This window comes from Eptesicus fuscus, chromosome 1 (genome assembly GCF_027574615.1).
Source record: "Eptesicus fuscus isolate TK198812 chromosome 1, DD_ASM_mEF_20220401, whole genome shotgun sequence".
Taxonomy (NCBI): Eukaryota; Metazoa; Chordata; class Mammalia; order Chiroptera; family Vespertilionidae; genus Eptesicus; species Eptesicus fuscus.
The window spans coordinates 7,402,471-7,418,479 of NC_072473.1; the positions used below are offsets into that span (position 1 = coordinate 7,402,471).

General features: G+C 47.1%; 1 protein-coding gene across 5 annotated transcripts in view; it reads left to right on the top strand.

The window, feature by feature from the left end:
* Positions 1-16,009, top strand: part of BMX (BMX non-receptor tyrosine kinase) — a 52,508-nt gene that overhangs the window by 6,105 nt on the left and 30,394 nt on the right. For all 5 annotated transcript variants that reach the window (XM_008154927.3, XM_054720456.1, XM_054720464.1 and 2 more), the window contains exons 2-6: positions 13-159; positions 1,473-1,577; positions 8,730-8,811; positions 11,410-11,529; positions 13,734-13,798. In XM_008154927.3, coding sequence (XP_008153149.3) covers positions 13-159; positions 1,473-1,577; positions 8,730-8,811; positions 11,410-11,529; positions 13,734-13,798 — 519 coding nt within the window. The remainder of the gene's footprint in view (positions 1-12; positions 160-1,472; positions 1,578-8,729; positions 8,812-11,409; positions 11,530-13,733; positions 13,799-16,009) is intronic.

Consider the following 16,009-nt stretch of genomic DNA (forward strand, 5'->3'; position numbering starts at 1 on the left):
TATTTTATTTAGGACGACAGTATGGATACAAAATCCATTCTAGAAGAACTTCTTCTCAAAAGGTCACAGCAAAAGAAGAAAATGTCACCAAATAATTACAAAGAGCGGCTTTTTGTTTTGACCAAAACAAACCTCTCCTACTATGAATATGACAAAATGGTGAGATCCCATTTATTCCATTGCTATTATACTATTTATTTTTCTTAAGGCTCCACAAAGTGCTTAATTATATTGAAACAATATCAGGTTTCTTAGCTTACACAGTAAAGATCAACTTTCACTCAATTAGCACATTTGTCTTTTCTTAACCAAGGTGTAATTAATTCAAGAAAAAAAATGATTTTAAAACATTGGCTAACTTTTGGGAGTAAGAGGAAGAGATAACCAAAGGACTTGTATGCATGCATATAAGCCTAACCAGTGGACACAGACACCAGCGGGTGAGGGCATGAGTGGGAGGGTGGGGGGCAATGGGGGGATAAGGACACATGTGTAATACCTTAATCAATAAAGAAAAAAAGGAAGTCATAGAGACAGAGAAGCCTTTTAAAGGCAACCAACCTTTTATTTGTTTTCTGTAAAACAAACACACACACATACAAAAAATAAATAAACATTGGCTAACTTTATAAAGACAAATTGCAAATAACTTTAGAACAGTGTTTCTCAACTGAGGGTGATTTTGCCCCCCAAGGGACATTTAACAATGGTTGGGGACATTTTTGGTTTCCATAATTGGTGGGAATAGTGTGCTACTGACTTCTACTGGGTAGAGGCCAGGGATGCTGCTAAACATTTTATAATGCACTGGACAGCCTCCACCACAAAGAATTATCTGGCCTTAAATAGTGCTGAAGGTGAAAGATCCTACGTAACACAATGCTGGAAATCAGGCTATTTCTATAAAGTAGAAAAACTGAAATACTGTCATAAAATTGAAACAAAATAAAGATGATTTGTGGAGTAAAATATTTTTTATTATTTTATTTATTTATCTATATTTATATTTTATCTTATATTTATTTATCTTTATTGTTGAAAGTATTACAGAAGCCCCCCTTTTCCCCCCATTGACCTCTTCCAGCATGCTCCCAACCCCCCCTCCAGGTGCTCATCACCCCATTGTCTGTGTCCACTGGTTATGCATATATGCATATAAGTTCATTGGTTGATCTCTTCCCACCCACCCTCCCTGAGTAGATTAACCACATGGTAGGTGATTTGAAATGTGTTTCAGGATTATCAAACAAAATTATGAAGTGCTGCTTAAAGACTTGCTTTGGGAGGCATATATGAGTTTGTGTCCACACTTGAAAATATATTCTGCTGTCATTGGATTTTGTCTATTACAGAAGAATTCAAATGAGTCTCACATGCCCACCCCATTTCCCAATCTTCCTTCCAAGCATAACCTTAAGTTTATGCTTTTCGTTGTGTATCACACAAGGCATCTTATATCTTTTTTAATTCAGAAAAGAGGTAGCAGAAAAGGATCAATTGATATTAAGAACATCAGATGTGTGGAGAAAGTCAATCTTGAGGAGCAGACCCCTGTGGAGAGACAATACCCATTTCAGGTAAGGGGAGAGGCAACATTCCATTGGATGGATGGCTCTTCTTTTAATATTTTCTATTATGAACTCAATATAGCGGGGATAAATAAAGATGTTGCAAAATGATTCACTAGGACAATGAAAAGACTTGGAACACTTCTAGATAGGAGTTGGGCGTGTGCCTACAGTACCCTTGGGAAGTGGCTTGAATTAAGTCAAGCCCTACTTTTATTACATCATGAATAGTTATCTTTCTGATGTAAAAGCAGATGGACTACCCTTCCATTGTCCAGACTACCCAGTGCTAGTATGAAAGAACTGTGGCCAAAAATGAGATAAAATAATCTGATTGCTGAACAATTTGTACTTCCTGCTTTAAAAAAGATCATTACCCAATTGGGAGAAAACCAGGGAGTGTGTGTTCATGGAAGATGCTTCAAATTTGTATCACAGGGGTATGAAGTACTTAAAGGACACAGGCTTTGGAGCCCTACAGGGATCCTAGCCACTGCTTATACTTGTGTAACCAGGGACAACATACTGTTTCTCTCTGAGTTTATTTTTCACTTGAAAAATGGGCATAATCATATTTTTTCACAAATTTGAAATAGGATTAAAATATTAAAGCATCTAGGAAAGGTCTTCCAAACTAGTAGGTTTTTATTTTTTTTTTTTTATTTTTTTTTTTTTTAATTTCTTTATTGATTAACGTGTCACATATTTGTCCTCATCCCCCCATTCCCATCCCACCCCTCTCCCCACGCATGCCCCAATCCCCTGTTGAACTTAACCGTTGGATAGGCTTATATGCATGCATACAGGTCCTTTGGTTGAACTCTCCCCCTCCCCCCCACCCTCCCCCTACCCTCCCCTATCCTCCCTCTGAGGCCCGATAGTCCGATCGATGCCTCCTTGCTTCTGGTTCTGTTCTTGTTCCTCAGTCTATGTTGTTCATCATTTCCCCTAGATGAGCGAGATCATATGTCACTAGATATATACTAATAAGAACTGAATGTGAGACGAGCAATAATAGTTATGCTGACAGGCAAATGAATCAGTCTGTAGCGAGCTTCCCCCTGGACCAACAGTTCTTTTGAGACCCAATTTCACTGTCCAGTAGTTCCTTATGTGTACATGTCAGCACTGACCCCTCAGCTCTGGATGGTGGACAAATGGTGGTAATGGAGGTCCGACTCCCTCTGGTGTGGTCTTGGCCGAACCCAGGGGCACGGCGTCACCCGGACTAAGGGGCACGTGGCCTCACCCATACCCAAGAGGCGCATGGTCTCACCCGGGCCTGGGACCCAGCCTCACCCGGATGGATCCAGGGGCGCACGGCCTCACCCGGACCCAGGATCTGGCTTCACCCGTACCCAGGGACGCTTGGCCTCTCCCAGACCCAGGGGCACGTGGCCTCACCCGGGCCTAGGTGCACGAGGCCTCATCCGGATCCAGGGACACATGGTCGCACCCGGACCCAGTGACGTTTGGCCTCTCCCAGACCCAGGGCCACTTGGGCTCACCCAGGCCTAGGTGTACGAGGCCTCACCCGGATCCAGGGACACATGGTCTCACCCGGACCCAGGGACGCTTGGCCTCTCCCAGACCCAGGGCCACTTGGGCTCACCCGGGCCTAGGTGCACGAGGCCTCATCCGGATCCAGGGACACATGGTCGCACCCGGACCCAGGGACGCTTGGCCTCTCCCAGACCCAGGGCCACTTGGGCTCACCCGGGCCTAGGTGCACGAGGCCTCATCCGGATCCAGGGACACATGGTCTCACCCGGACTGAGGGACGCTTGGCCTCTCCCAGACCCAGGGCCACTTGGGCTCACCCGGGCCTAGGTGCACGAGGCCTCATCCGGATCCAGGGACACATGGTCGCACCCGGACCCAGGGACGCTTGGCCTCTCCCAGACCCAGGGCCACTTGGGCTCACCCGGGCCTAGGTGCACGAGGCCTCATCCGGATCCAGGGACACATGGTCGCACCCGGACCCAGGGACGCTTGGCCTCTCCCAGACCCAGGGCCACTTGGGCTCACCCGGGCCTAGGTGCACGAGGCCTCATCCGGATCCAGGGACACATGGTCGCACCCGGACCCAGGGACGCTTGGCCTCTCCCAGACCCAGGGCCACTTGGGCTCACCCGGGCCTAGGTGCACGCGGCCTCACCCGGATCCAGGGACACATGGTCTCACCCGGACCCAGGGACGCTTGGCCTCTCCCAGACCCAGGGCCACTTGGGCTCACCCGGGCCTAGGTGCACGAGGCCTCACCCGGATCCAGGGACACATGGTCTCACCCGGACCGAGGGACGCTTGGCCTCTCCCAGACCCAGGGCCACTTGGGCTCACCCGGGCCTAGGTGCACGAGGCCTCATCCGGATCCAGGGACACATGGTCGCACCCGGACCCAGGGATGCTTGGCCTCTCCCAGACCCAGGGCCACTTGGGCTCACCCGGGCCTAGGTGCACGAGGCCTCATCCGGATCCAGGGACACATGGTCGCACCCGGACCCAGGGACGCTTGGCCTCTCCCAGACCCAGGGCCACTTGGGCTCACCTGGGCCTAGGTGCACGCGGCCTCACCCGGATCCAGGGACACATGGTCTCACCCGGACCCAGGGACGCTTGGCCTCTCCCAGACCCAGGGCCACTTGGGCTCACCCGGGCCTAGGTGCACGAGGCCTCACCCGGATCCAGGGAGACATGGTCTCACCCGGACCCAGGGACGCTTGGCCTCTCCCAGACCCAGGGCCACTTGGGCTCACCCGGGCCTAGGTGCACGAGGCCTCATCCGGATCCAGGGACACATGGTCGCACCCGGACCCAGGGACGCTTGGCCTCTCCCAGACCCAGGGCCACTTGGGCTCACCCGGGCCTAGGTGCACGCGGCCTCACCCGGATCCAGGGACACATGGTCTCACCCGGACCGTGGGACGCTTGGCCTCTCCCAGACCCAGGGCCACTTGGGCTCACCCGGGCCTAGGTGCACGAGGCCTCACCCGGATCCAGGGACACATGGTCTCACCCGGACTGAGGGACACATGGCCTCTCCCAGACCCAGGGCCACTTGGGCTCACCCGGGCCTAGGTGCACGAGGCCTCATCCGGATCCAGGGACACATGGTCGCACCCGGACCCAGGGACGCTTGGCCTCTCCCAGACCCAGGGCCACTTGGGCTCACCCGGGCCTAGGTGCACGCGGCCTCACCCGGATCCAGGGACACATGGTCTCACCCGGACCCAGGGACGCTTGGCCTCTCCCAGACCCAGGGCCACTTGGGCTCACCCGGGCCTAGGTGCACGAGGCCTCACCCGGATCCAGGGAGACATGGTCTCACCCGGACCCAGGGACGCTTGGCCTCTCCCAGACCCAGGGCCACTTGGGCTCACCCGGGCCTAGGTGCACGAGGCCTCACCCGGATCCAGGGACACATGGTCTCACCCGGACCGTGGGACGCTTGGCCTCTCCCAGACCCAGGGCCACTTGGGCTCACCCGGGCCTAGGTGCACGAGGCCTCATCCGGATCCAGGGACACATGGTCGCACCCGGACCCAGGGACGCTTGGCCTCTCCCAGACCCAGGGCCACTTGGGCTCACCCGGGCCTAGGTGCACGCGGCCTCACCCGGATCCAGGGACACATGGTCTCACCCGGACCCAGGGACGCTTGGCCTCTCCCAGACCCAGGGCCACTTGGGCTCACCCGGGCCTAGGTGCACGAGGCCTCACCCGGATCCAGGGATACATGGTCTCACCCGGACCCAGGGACGCTTGGCCTCTCCCAGACCCAGGGCCACTTGGGCTCACCCGGGCCTAGGTGCACGAGGCCTCACCCGGATCCAGGGACACATGGTCTCACCCAGACCCACGGACGCTTGGCCTCTCCCAGACCCAGGGCCACTTGGGCTCACCCGGGCCTAGGTGCACGAGGCCTCATCCGGCTCCAGGGACACATGGTCGCACCCGGACCCAGGGACGCTTGGCCTCTCCCAGACCCAGGGCCACTTGGGCTCACCCGGGTCTAGGTGCACGCGGCCTCACCCGGATCCAGGGACACATGGTCTCACCCGGACCCAGGGACGCTTGGCCTCTCAGACCCCGGGGCACGTGACCTCACCCATGCCTAGGTGCACGAGGTCTCACCCGGATCCAGGGACACACGGTCTCACCCGGACCCAGGGACGCCTGGCCTCCCCCAGACCCAGGGGCACGCGGCCCCACCCGGGCCTAGGTGCACGAGGCCCCACCCGGATCCAGGGACACATGGTCTCGCCTGGACCTAGGGGTGCGTGGCCTCTCTCAGACCCAGGGGCACGTGGCCTCACCTGGACCTAGGTGCACGAAGCCACCCGGACCCAGGGGCGCGTTACCTCTCTCAGACCCCTGGTCGCGTGGTCTCACCCGGATCCAGGGGCTCACGGCCTCACCCGTACTCGGGACCCAGCCTTACCCGGATCCAGGGGCCCACGGCCTCACCCGGACCCAGGGGCACATGGCCTCACCCGAACCCGGAATCCAGCTTCACCTGGACCCAGGGGCGTGTGGCCTCACCCAAACCCAGGGGCGTGAGGCCTCACCTAGACCCAGAGACGTGTGACCACATCTGAGCCCAGAGGCTCGCAGGCTCGCCTGGACTCGGGTCTCAACGGGGTTTCGTCTTCTTGATCCCAATTCCTGTTGGTCAATTCCCTCTCAGCAATTCCTTCGGTCATTTTCTCAGAGCTCCAGGGCGGCTGCCGCAGAACTCGTTGGGCGGCGGGCTCGGCAAGGCTCCGGTGTGCCCGGTGCCCGGCGGTGGGCTGGTCCGGTGTCGCTGCGTCGGCCCTTGGGTCTGCAACGGTGGCCAGTCGCTGAGCGTGCGCACCTGGCCACTTCGGGGCATTGAGATTCTTGAAGGACTCGGAGGTCAGCAAGCACGGAGTCTCCCTCCCCATGTCTCCCAGGGGCTCGTCTGTCCGTGCTTGGCAGCGAGTGGAGCCGACCCCTCAGCCGGAGACCGCCGGGGGAACTGCGCCGAGCACGTTCCAGGCCACCATTGTGTCGCCTGAGCCATAGTTCTTAAAGTGTGGACTTTGGGTCACCGGCATCAGCATCATCCTGCGTACCCCTCTCTTTTATTCTAGTTGTAGAGCATCTGCTCAGCCAGCCCCCCGGTCTTTCTGGCTGGTGTCTGCTCTGCTCTCCCGTCGTAGTCTCAATATTGTTGTGGTAGGCAACGATCAGGCTGCCGCCCTATGTCTCCATCTTGGTCCTCCTTTGTACAGTTAAGTCTTGATTGTTGTTGGTGTCACTGGGAGGAATTGTCGTCCAGGCCAATTGGCCGTGAGGACCCTCTTTGTCCATATAGGAAGAGTTGCTGTGCAGGAGACATGTTTGTGGGCCGGGTCTTGATGCAGCAATGCCTTGGCGCTCACTGAGTCTGCCTCTAGAATGCCTCCCTTATGCAAGTGATTGAAATCTGGTGTCATCTCCCACCAACCACTAGATGCCCTCGTTTCTTGGTCTCCAATGCAGTGTGGGTCAGCCACTACCTGAGGCACTCAGCAGGAAAAAGCTTCTGCTCAGCTTGGCTGGGGCGGAGCTACAGGGTGGAGCCTACAACCTTGGCTTCCTGTCAGCCCCGTCCTATGAGGCTCCTGCGTCTGTGTCCCTCTGTATTCCTTGCAAACACATCTGAGAGAAACGCGCCCTGGAATTTCGCCCACTGCCAAACAGTCCAGTCCCTCCCCTAATGAATCTGGACTCCCAGATTCTCGCCTGGAACTGGGTTTCAGTGCAGTTGGAACTGGGTCTCAGCGCAGTCTGGCGTCCCTGTCTCCTTCCCAGCAGGGCCACCCAGTGGCGCAGGCAAAAGTCCGTCCTCTGCGCACCTTCCAGTGCGCGCGTCTGGAGCCGCCGCTTCTCTGTGCCTCCGCCACCACAGCCCAAATTCATTCCCCCAGCGTGCGCCTGGCTTCCCAGGGTTTCGCCCGGAACTGGGGTTCAGTGCAGTCGGAACTGGGGTTCAGCACGGTCCTGAGCTTATGTCTCCTTCCCGCTAGGGCAGTTCAGTGGCGCAGGCAACAGTGCGTCCTTTGCGCCCCTTCCCGTGCGCGCCTCTGGAGCTCTGCCTTCCCCCGCTCCTCTGTGCCTGCGCCCCACAGCCCAGATTCATTCCCCCAGCCTGCGCCTGGCTTCCCAGGGTTTCGCCCGGAACTGGCGCTCAGTGCAGTCGGAGCCGGCGCTTAGCGCACTCCGGAGCCTTTATCTCCTTCCTGCCAGTGAACGCCGGCCAGGCCGTCAGCCGCCCCCTCCTCTCCGGCTCCATCTTCCCTGCAGGCGCGCGCGCTCGTGTCTCCGCCAGTTTCTCCATACCTCAGGCTTTTACGGCTCCCCCGATTGTCCCCGTGGCCCTCTCCTTCCCCCCAGCTGTGGGCGTTTCAGTCCGCCAGCTCTCCTGTGGTTCTGGACGATGTCCGTTCTGACCTCTAGTTGTGCCTTTGAAATTGTTGTGCCCGGCTGCAGGTTAGGTGTTTCACCTATGCCACCATCTTGGTTTCTCCAAACTAGTAGGTTTTTAATAAATCATCTGTATTATTTCCTCCACAAAAGTGAATAAACTAGAGAAGGATCTGGGAGACATTGTAATCCTCAAACATTTAAACAAGTGTCTTAAGGAATAGAAAAATGACATGCTAAAGATTGTTAGAGTGGGACATGACTCAAAGAGATAAGTTCCAGGGAGACATGTTTTTACTCACTATAAGCATAAACTATATAATGATGAGACTATATGAAAATTGGTGAGGATGGCATAGTAGAAATGAAGGATATTCTATCCCTGAAAGTATTTTTAAGAATACAGCAGATAAACATTTTCCAACTGGCTGTAAAGGGAGTCATGTACTGGGTAGGTGGGTAGACCAGAACACTAAAACACCTGTTATATCTAACATTTTATAATTTTTTTTAATTCTCTGCTATGATTTTCCAAAGTGTAGAGGTGTCTGGGATAAAACACATTGAAAGGTGGAGGATAAAAATAACTAGATTTTTTTCTACCTAATTCAAGAGCTAATGGATATTATATAAGCAAACTCAAGGTCTCTTTTGAATAACAGAAAATTTGCAGTTGCACCATAGTGAACTGTGATGCAATTATAACTAAATGCACTAAATCTTTTCCTTTCCAGATTGTCTATAAAGATGGGCTTCTCTATGTCTATGCATCAAATGAAGAGAGCCGAAGTCAATGGTTGAAAGCATTACAAAATGGTAATTTTAAACAGTCATAAAAGGGAGTCATTAATTGAGTTCTTTTGAGGGTTGGTGGAAGAAACACATGATAATAAAAGGACTCAATGGCCAAGACAGAATCTACTGATTTTCCTACCAACCTCAGAGAATATGCCGTGCTTGTCCTCACTTTGCATTCTCATTGTTACATAGAGGAAGCTTGGGTATCAGATACCCTTCTTGCCCCTTCCCTGCCCTGTACAGTGCTGGCTATTGTCCTTCCCAGCAGTTTGGAGGAAGCCAGGCTACCTGCTCCCCACCCACTTTGCTTGCCTTTCCAGGGCAAAGTCTAGTCTAGGTCCTTTTGGGGTTGTGTCAGGTCCTATAGTTACTGTACTTTGGATGTTTATATAAAGTTATAGCTAACACTTACTAAGCTCTTATCATTTGCCAGCTACTGTATCAAGTACTTGGAAAACATGTTTTTAGGTAACCCTCTTGACAACTGTGTGAAAATGGGTCATACTAGTCTCAATTTTTTCAGCTAAGTGAAGTTAAAGAGACATGGCCAATGTCACATACCTAGCAATGGAGAACTCATAATTCAATTACCCAAATCCAACTTTTTAACCAATACAGTATATATGTTAGGCTTCTGGAAAATCTCAAGGTCAGAAACTAGTGTTTTATAAACTTAACTCCTTTTGTTGGCTGTGGTTTCTATAATAATTTATTTTTAATTCTCATTAGCATTTAGTGACGTTGCTTTTTTTAAGTATATTTTTATTGATTTCAGAGAGGAAGGGAGAGAGAGAGATAGAAACATCCATGATAAGAGAGAACCATGGATTGGGTGCCTCCTGCATGACCCCTACTGGAGATCAAGCCCGCAACCTGGGCATGTGCCCTGACCGGGAATCGAACCTGTGACCTCCTGGTTCATAGGTCGATGCTCAACCACTGAGCCATGCCGGCCGGGCAGTGACATTTCTTTTAATGCCAGCCTTTTCAGGTAAGCTGAGCTGAGTTAAACTAAGAGAATACTACTACTAAAGCCCACTGTTTATTGAACACCTACTCTGAGCCAAACACTGTGCTGGACGCTTTACATACATTTTCTCAATAACCCAGCTAAGTGGTTACTATTCTCTCCATACACTTCCTTGAGTCAGGGTTGTAAAGGAGAAGCAGAATTCCCTTGGGATCAAAATAAGAAGTCCTTAAGATGAATAAAAAATCAAGGTGGAAAGAGTTGAAGCCGCATGTAGAACCAACCTTCCCCATCTAGAGTTTCTTCTTGAACTATTCTCTATTAAGACCTTGTAGATTTCTCTGCTGTTTCTAGAGATACTAGCTTGCTGTAGACACCACATTGCACTCTTACAATTTCATTTCTTTGGATTTCTTTGTTCTATTTCCATGGGTTTTAAAATATGTACATATTCCTAGAAAAGTAGCCCCATAAACCATTAATTTCTTAGTGTAAACAGTTCAAAGCTATGAACGATAAAATGAGAAACTGTTCTATATCAAGGGAAACTAGATAACTAAATGCCATGACTCTAGATTGGATCCTCGATCAGAAGAAAATGAATTATTATAAAGGATATTATTGGGACAATGAGAAAAAATTGAATATGAAATATATATTAAGACAATTAAGTAATAGTACTGTATATGTGTTAAACTTCCTGAATTTGATAATTTCATTGTGGTTATATAAAGGCATGTCCTTGTTAACAGAAGTTACATGCTGAAGTATTTGTGAGTGACATTACGAAGGTCATAATATCTGTACTTGCTCTCAAATGGTCAAGCAAATATAACAATGATTTAAAATCTAAATATAATGTGCTGGAGGGTGGGGACAGCTGGGGAGAGGTCAATGGGGAAAAGGGAGATTTATGTAATACTTTTAACAATATAAAGAATTAAAAAATAAAATCTAAATAGATATAGAGCTATAGGTATCTATGTATATCCATATATATATATATATATATATATATATAAATATATGTGTGTGTGTATATATATATATATATACATATATATATATGTATATGTATATATATATATATATATATATATATATATATATAGAGAGAGAGAGAGAGAGAGAGAGAGAAAGCGAAAGCAAATGTGGCAAGTGGTTAAAAATTGAATCTGGGTAAAGGGTATATGGACATTCATTGTACTATGCTTGCTACTTTTCTGTATGTTTGAAATGTTTCAAAATAAAAAGTGGGGGGAATGTATATGCTTATTATAACCTTTTTTACTTTTTCCTAATATCTAGTCCTACCCTCCAGCCTCTTTCTGCTACAAGAGCACAACATGCATGTGCTATAGCATGCTTACTTCCTTTATGGATGTATTTCTAAAATCCTACACCAAGCTGACCTTGTATCAATATGCATTTTCTATTAGTCTTTTTTTTAAAGACTGATATAGTTATTGTGTTGTTCTTACTATATACATGGTTAGATTTTTCTTTGGGGCTTTTTAACTTCTAAGTGAAAGACATATCCTTTGGGAGCCATTTGCTCTTACCCTGGTTGCTGGCAAAAATGATGTTTTCATTGTTCTTTGATAACAGCACTTACTGAATGTGTTTTCTTCCTGCCTGCTCCCCAGAGATAAGGGGCAACCCCCACCTGCTGATCAAGTACCACAGTGGGTTTTTCGTGGACGGGAAGTTCCTGTGCTGCCAGCAGAGTTGCAAAGCGGCCCCGGGATGTACTCTCTGGGAAGCATGTAAGGTGACCCCTCTATTGGGTGGACCCTGGGTAGATGGTGCCCCATTAGGCAAATCTGCCACCGGCCAAAACAGCTCGCCAGTTCAGGAAAACAAGGTGTGCCAGATTGGTTGGCATCATGAAATTTCAGCCTCACAGATGCTATCTGGAAAATGAAGTGTAATTCTAGGGTCAATTGAGTAATGTTTATTAAAATAATAGCAATATTAACATCTGTCATTCTTTTACTCCATGAAAAATATTTTTCAAATTTGAATCCTAAATCAAGCAAGGAGCTGTTTATTCCCTCCTATAATTCTTTTTGGTTTAAGATAAACTCCAAATAGGTAGAACATGGTGGCCATATCACCATGGTTCATAAATTAAATCATAAACTGAAAAAAAGCACATTATTTTTAAAAATATGGCAATGGATAAAATTTAAGTAAAACTTTTAATCACCATATATAACAAAGTGATGGGTGGCCAAGTTTTAATATATATTTTTAAAGTGGTTTGCCATCCTCTACATGTTTGTTGATTTCTTAATAACATCAGAAGAGGTAGTAAAGGGTTCTATTCCTAGAGAAATCTACCTGAGACTTTATCTGGGGACAGAAAAGAAAGCCCACAGAGTGGTTTTGAAGGGATAATGGAGGGAGAGAATTATGTTATTTTCTTCTTGTGCCCTTGAGTCCCATTCCTTCACCAGAATACTTACATTGAGACAGTGTTATATATTTTAGTTTACCATTATTTGATGACATGAAGTTGTCAATAAATAAAAACAGTTTTAGCAGCCTGAACAAAATTTGCGTGGATTACAATGACTTTAAAGAATTGAATGAAACCAACTGTGTGATAAAACTTCATAAACTGTAACACACACAGACATATGGAATGTTATCCACATTCACTTCATAACAGTATTGACACCTGACAATTATGTTAATGTTACTGCTGGTCATTTTACAACAAAAACAATGAATAAATATGCATTGTGTTTTCCATTTCAATTAGACTGCACAATGAATATTTATTCATCTTAATGGGATCACATTGCCCTTTATACTCTTGAATTATAGTGACTTAATGAACTATTCAGAATTTACTGTATGTGGATTTTCCCTCCACTATGAGGGACTAAAGAATAATGTATCCTTACAGCATTAATCATTTCCCCCAATTATTCTGTCCATGGTCTGATGTCATTACCCAGCAGGACGGATTCCAACTCTGACCTTGCCCTAACTCCCAGGGGAAGATCAGGAGAAAGGCAAGAGAAAGCTTTGCCTTTGGATTATCTTCCTAGGCTCCAGCTGGATGCCACCTGCCATGTGTTCTAGGTGCCACAGGTTCTTTCCCAGACTCTCAAGAAACTACAGAATATAGAAGTATTCTGTCTCACAAGCAGCTATAATATTGTCTATCTGCCCAAGAATAATTTACTCTCTTGACTCCTTTGCCGAGTTATAGGAAAGCCCCATGGGCACAGAAAGGAAGCGATTGAGGGTCTTTGCTTCCTTCTGTCTCCAAAATGCCCTGGACCACCCTCTTTCCAGGGTACGTGTCCTAGGAAAAAGTTGACTATACACCCCAGTTCGTTTGGGACAGTCTCATTCTGCAGCTGGTGACCTGGTATAATTATATCAAAAGCCTACGTATCACAGTCAGGAATGTTCCAGTTTGGTCAATAAACCACATGGCCACCCCATTTATAAGGCATATAACGGCTTCACACTCACCGCCTGGATATCTATCTATATGTGTGGGTAGAAAGAAAAACCAACAATTATCATAAGAACAGAAAAATGAATAAAACAGGTTTGTTCATTTATAAATCAGCTATTTATAAGCATTTTGTGTAAGTCAATTAAAGATGAATCAGATGTGAATTCTGAATCCTAGGGTCATAGGTCCTTCCTAAGCAATTAGATATATGCTACTCAAATACAAGGTGGAAATTTAGTATAAATAAATAGTTTTTAGGATTTAGAGGAACTTGACTCTTTTATCTATTTTGGGAGGAAACTGATAATGGTGGAGGAGTGGTGTTTTATTTGGGTGTTATACAGGAAAACAAAAATAACTCAAGATTTTGTGTGGAAATTTATTTAATCCCCAGTATTTCTTACATAAGCTAGTTCTTTTGAATCATAACATTAGATGTTTTGCTTTGTTTTATTTAAAGTTACTTCTGATATTACTTGGTTCTATTTTTAGATGCTGATCTGCACATTGCAACAAAGGAAGAGAAACTAAGAGTTCCCACCTTCCCAGACAGAATGGTAAGTCAACATTTAATTTTTCCCATGATCAGGATATAGTAAATAAATCAAGAGTTGCCAGATTCAAGACTAGAAAATATGGACTTCTTTCAAACTGCCAACAAAGAGAGAGAAACTGAGCCATCATCAATAGCAATGGCAATATCAAATAATAAATTCAAATACAGAACCATTTACCATTTTTTATTTTTATATTTATTTTTATTTTTTATTTTTTATTTTTAAAATATATTTTATTGATTTTTTATAGAGAGGAGGGGAGAGGGAGAGAGAGCTAGAAACATCAATGAGAGAGAAACATCGATCAGCTCCCTTCTGCACACCTCCTACTGGGGATGTGCCCTCAACCAAGGTACATGCCCTTGACCGGAATCGAACCTGGGACCCTTGAGTCAGCAGGCCGAAGCTCTATCCACTGAGCCAAACCGATTAGGGCTTATTTTTATACTTAATAACAGGGCCTTTTTCTAAACTGTAAGCACATAAATAGTCACTAAAATGGTGCATGTGGGAGATAGCATCACATATAACAGGCAGCTGTTACTAGCTATCATTCCTGAACTACCACTAGCATGGCCAAGACTGCCTCATGCAATTCTGGTGAAGGAATGGGACCATATAGAGCACTAGCAGAAAACAACATAATTCTTTCTCTCCATTTTCCTTTCAAAGCCACTCGGTGGGTTTTCTTCTAGTCACTCTCAGGTAACATAAATTTTCCTAATTACCAGTAGTCATGAGAACAGCCTCTAATTGTCCCATCCAATGCTATAATCACACAACTTTGAATATCTTTCCAAGTTAAAACTTCTCCTTCACCTAGCTCAAGTCTGCATCAGAGAACAGCCTGCTTTAGGGAAAGGCTCATGGAGAGGCTGAAATTTCTGACCTTTTCAGGGTTGGGGTCCAGGAAGAGCAGGTCTACTGAAAAAGAGACAGTCATATATGGTTGGTCCCATCATGCTTTGGTAGTGGTGGCTTTTCCAATGCTGATTCTTTATCTTATGGGAGACTTATGGATTTCCCACTGGAAATATGTAGTTTTATGACAGAGGAAATGTCTTGACCCTTAGCTCTTGGGATTTTAGCCCCCAACTTTTCTGCTGGGTCAATTCACCAATTTTGAGCAGGGTTTTTAAGATGGCTTCCAACCAGCCCTCTCCCAGGGGTGAAGTTGGCCTCCAGAAAAACAAACACAACCTTGGATGCTTTACTTAGTGAAACTGTATGCAGCTTGCTTTCACAATACAGGTCGCTGCTCTCTTTTGTGCTCTGCTTTCTTGAGTTCATAGCCATAGTCTCCTGCTTTTAGTTTTCCCAGGTGGGCATCAGCCTCCTCAAATGCCAAGAGAGACACAAAATGGCCTCCCAGTGATTCTCTGGAAGCTCATCTGAAATTAAGGGAGCATCTCCACCTACCCATCAGCACTACGTTGTCTTGGATACTTATTTTCAGTTGCACACGTTCACACACACTACTTCTATCTTTCTAAGTAAAAACAATATAATATTTTTGTGAACCAACATGAAGGACAAAAATTGAATTAGGTCCCCCAAATTTCATGTTCACCAAGAATTTCAGATTGTGATCTAAACAGGTTATTTGCAGATGTAATTAGTTAAGGACCAAGCTGAGATCATACTGGATTAGGATGGTCCATAAATTCAAGGGCTGTTATCCTTACAAGATGAGAAGACATAGAGATACACAGAGAAGGCAGCCATTTAAAGACCTAGGAAGATATTGGAGTCACGCTGCCACAAGGCAAAGAATGTCTAGAACCATCAGAAGCTGAAAGAGGCAAGCAAAGATTCTCTCCTAGAGCTTTCCAAGGGAGCATGGTCATGCTGAAGCCTTGATTTTGGACTTCTAACCTCCAGAATTGTGACAGACTGTTGCTTTAACCCACCAAATATATACTAATTTGTTAGGGCAGTCCTCAGGAAACTAATACACTTATTAAGGTTTGGGTGTGTTTTTTGTTATCAGTGATATTGCTCTTTTGTCTTGGATGCATGCTCCAGTCCTGAAGCTTAAAATTATGGCCTTATGAAACACTAAGAGCAATGTCCAGACTAAGCAAGTTTATAGAGACAGAAGGTCAATTAGTGGTTGCCTGAGGCCAGGATGGGAATGGGGATTGCCTATAAATGAACACTAGGGATCTTACGGGGTGATAGTAATGTGCTCAGACTGGGTTGTAGTGAGAG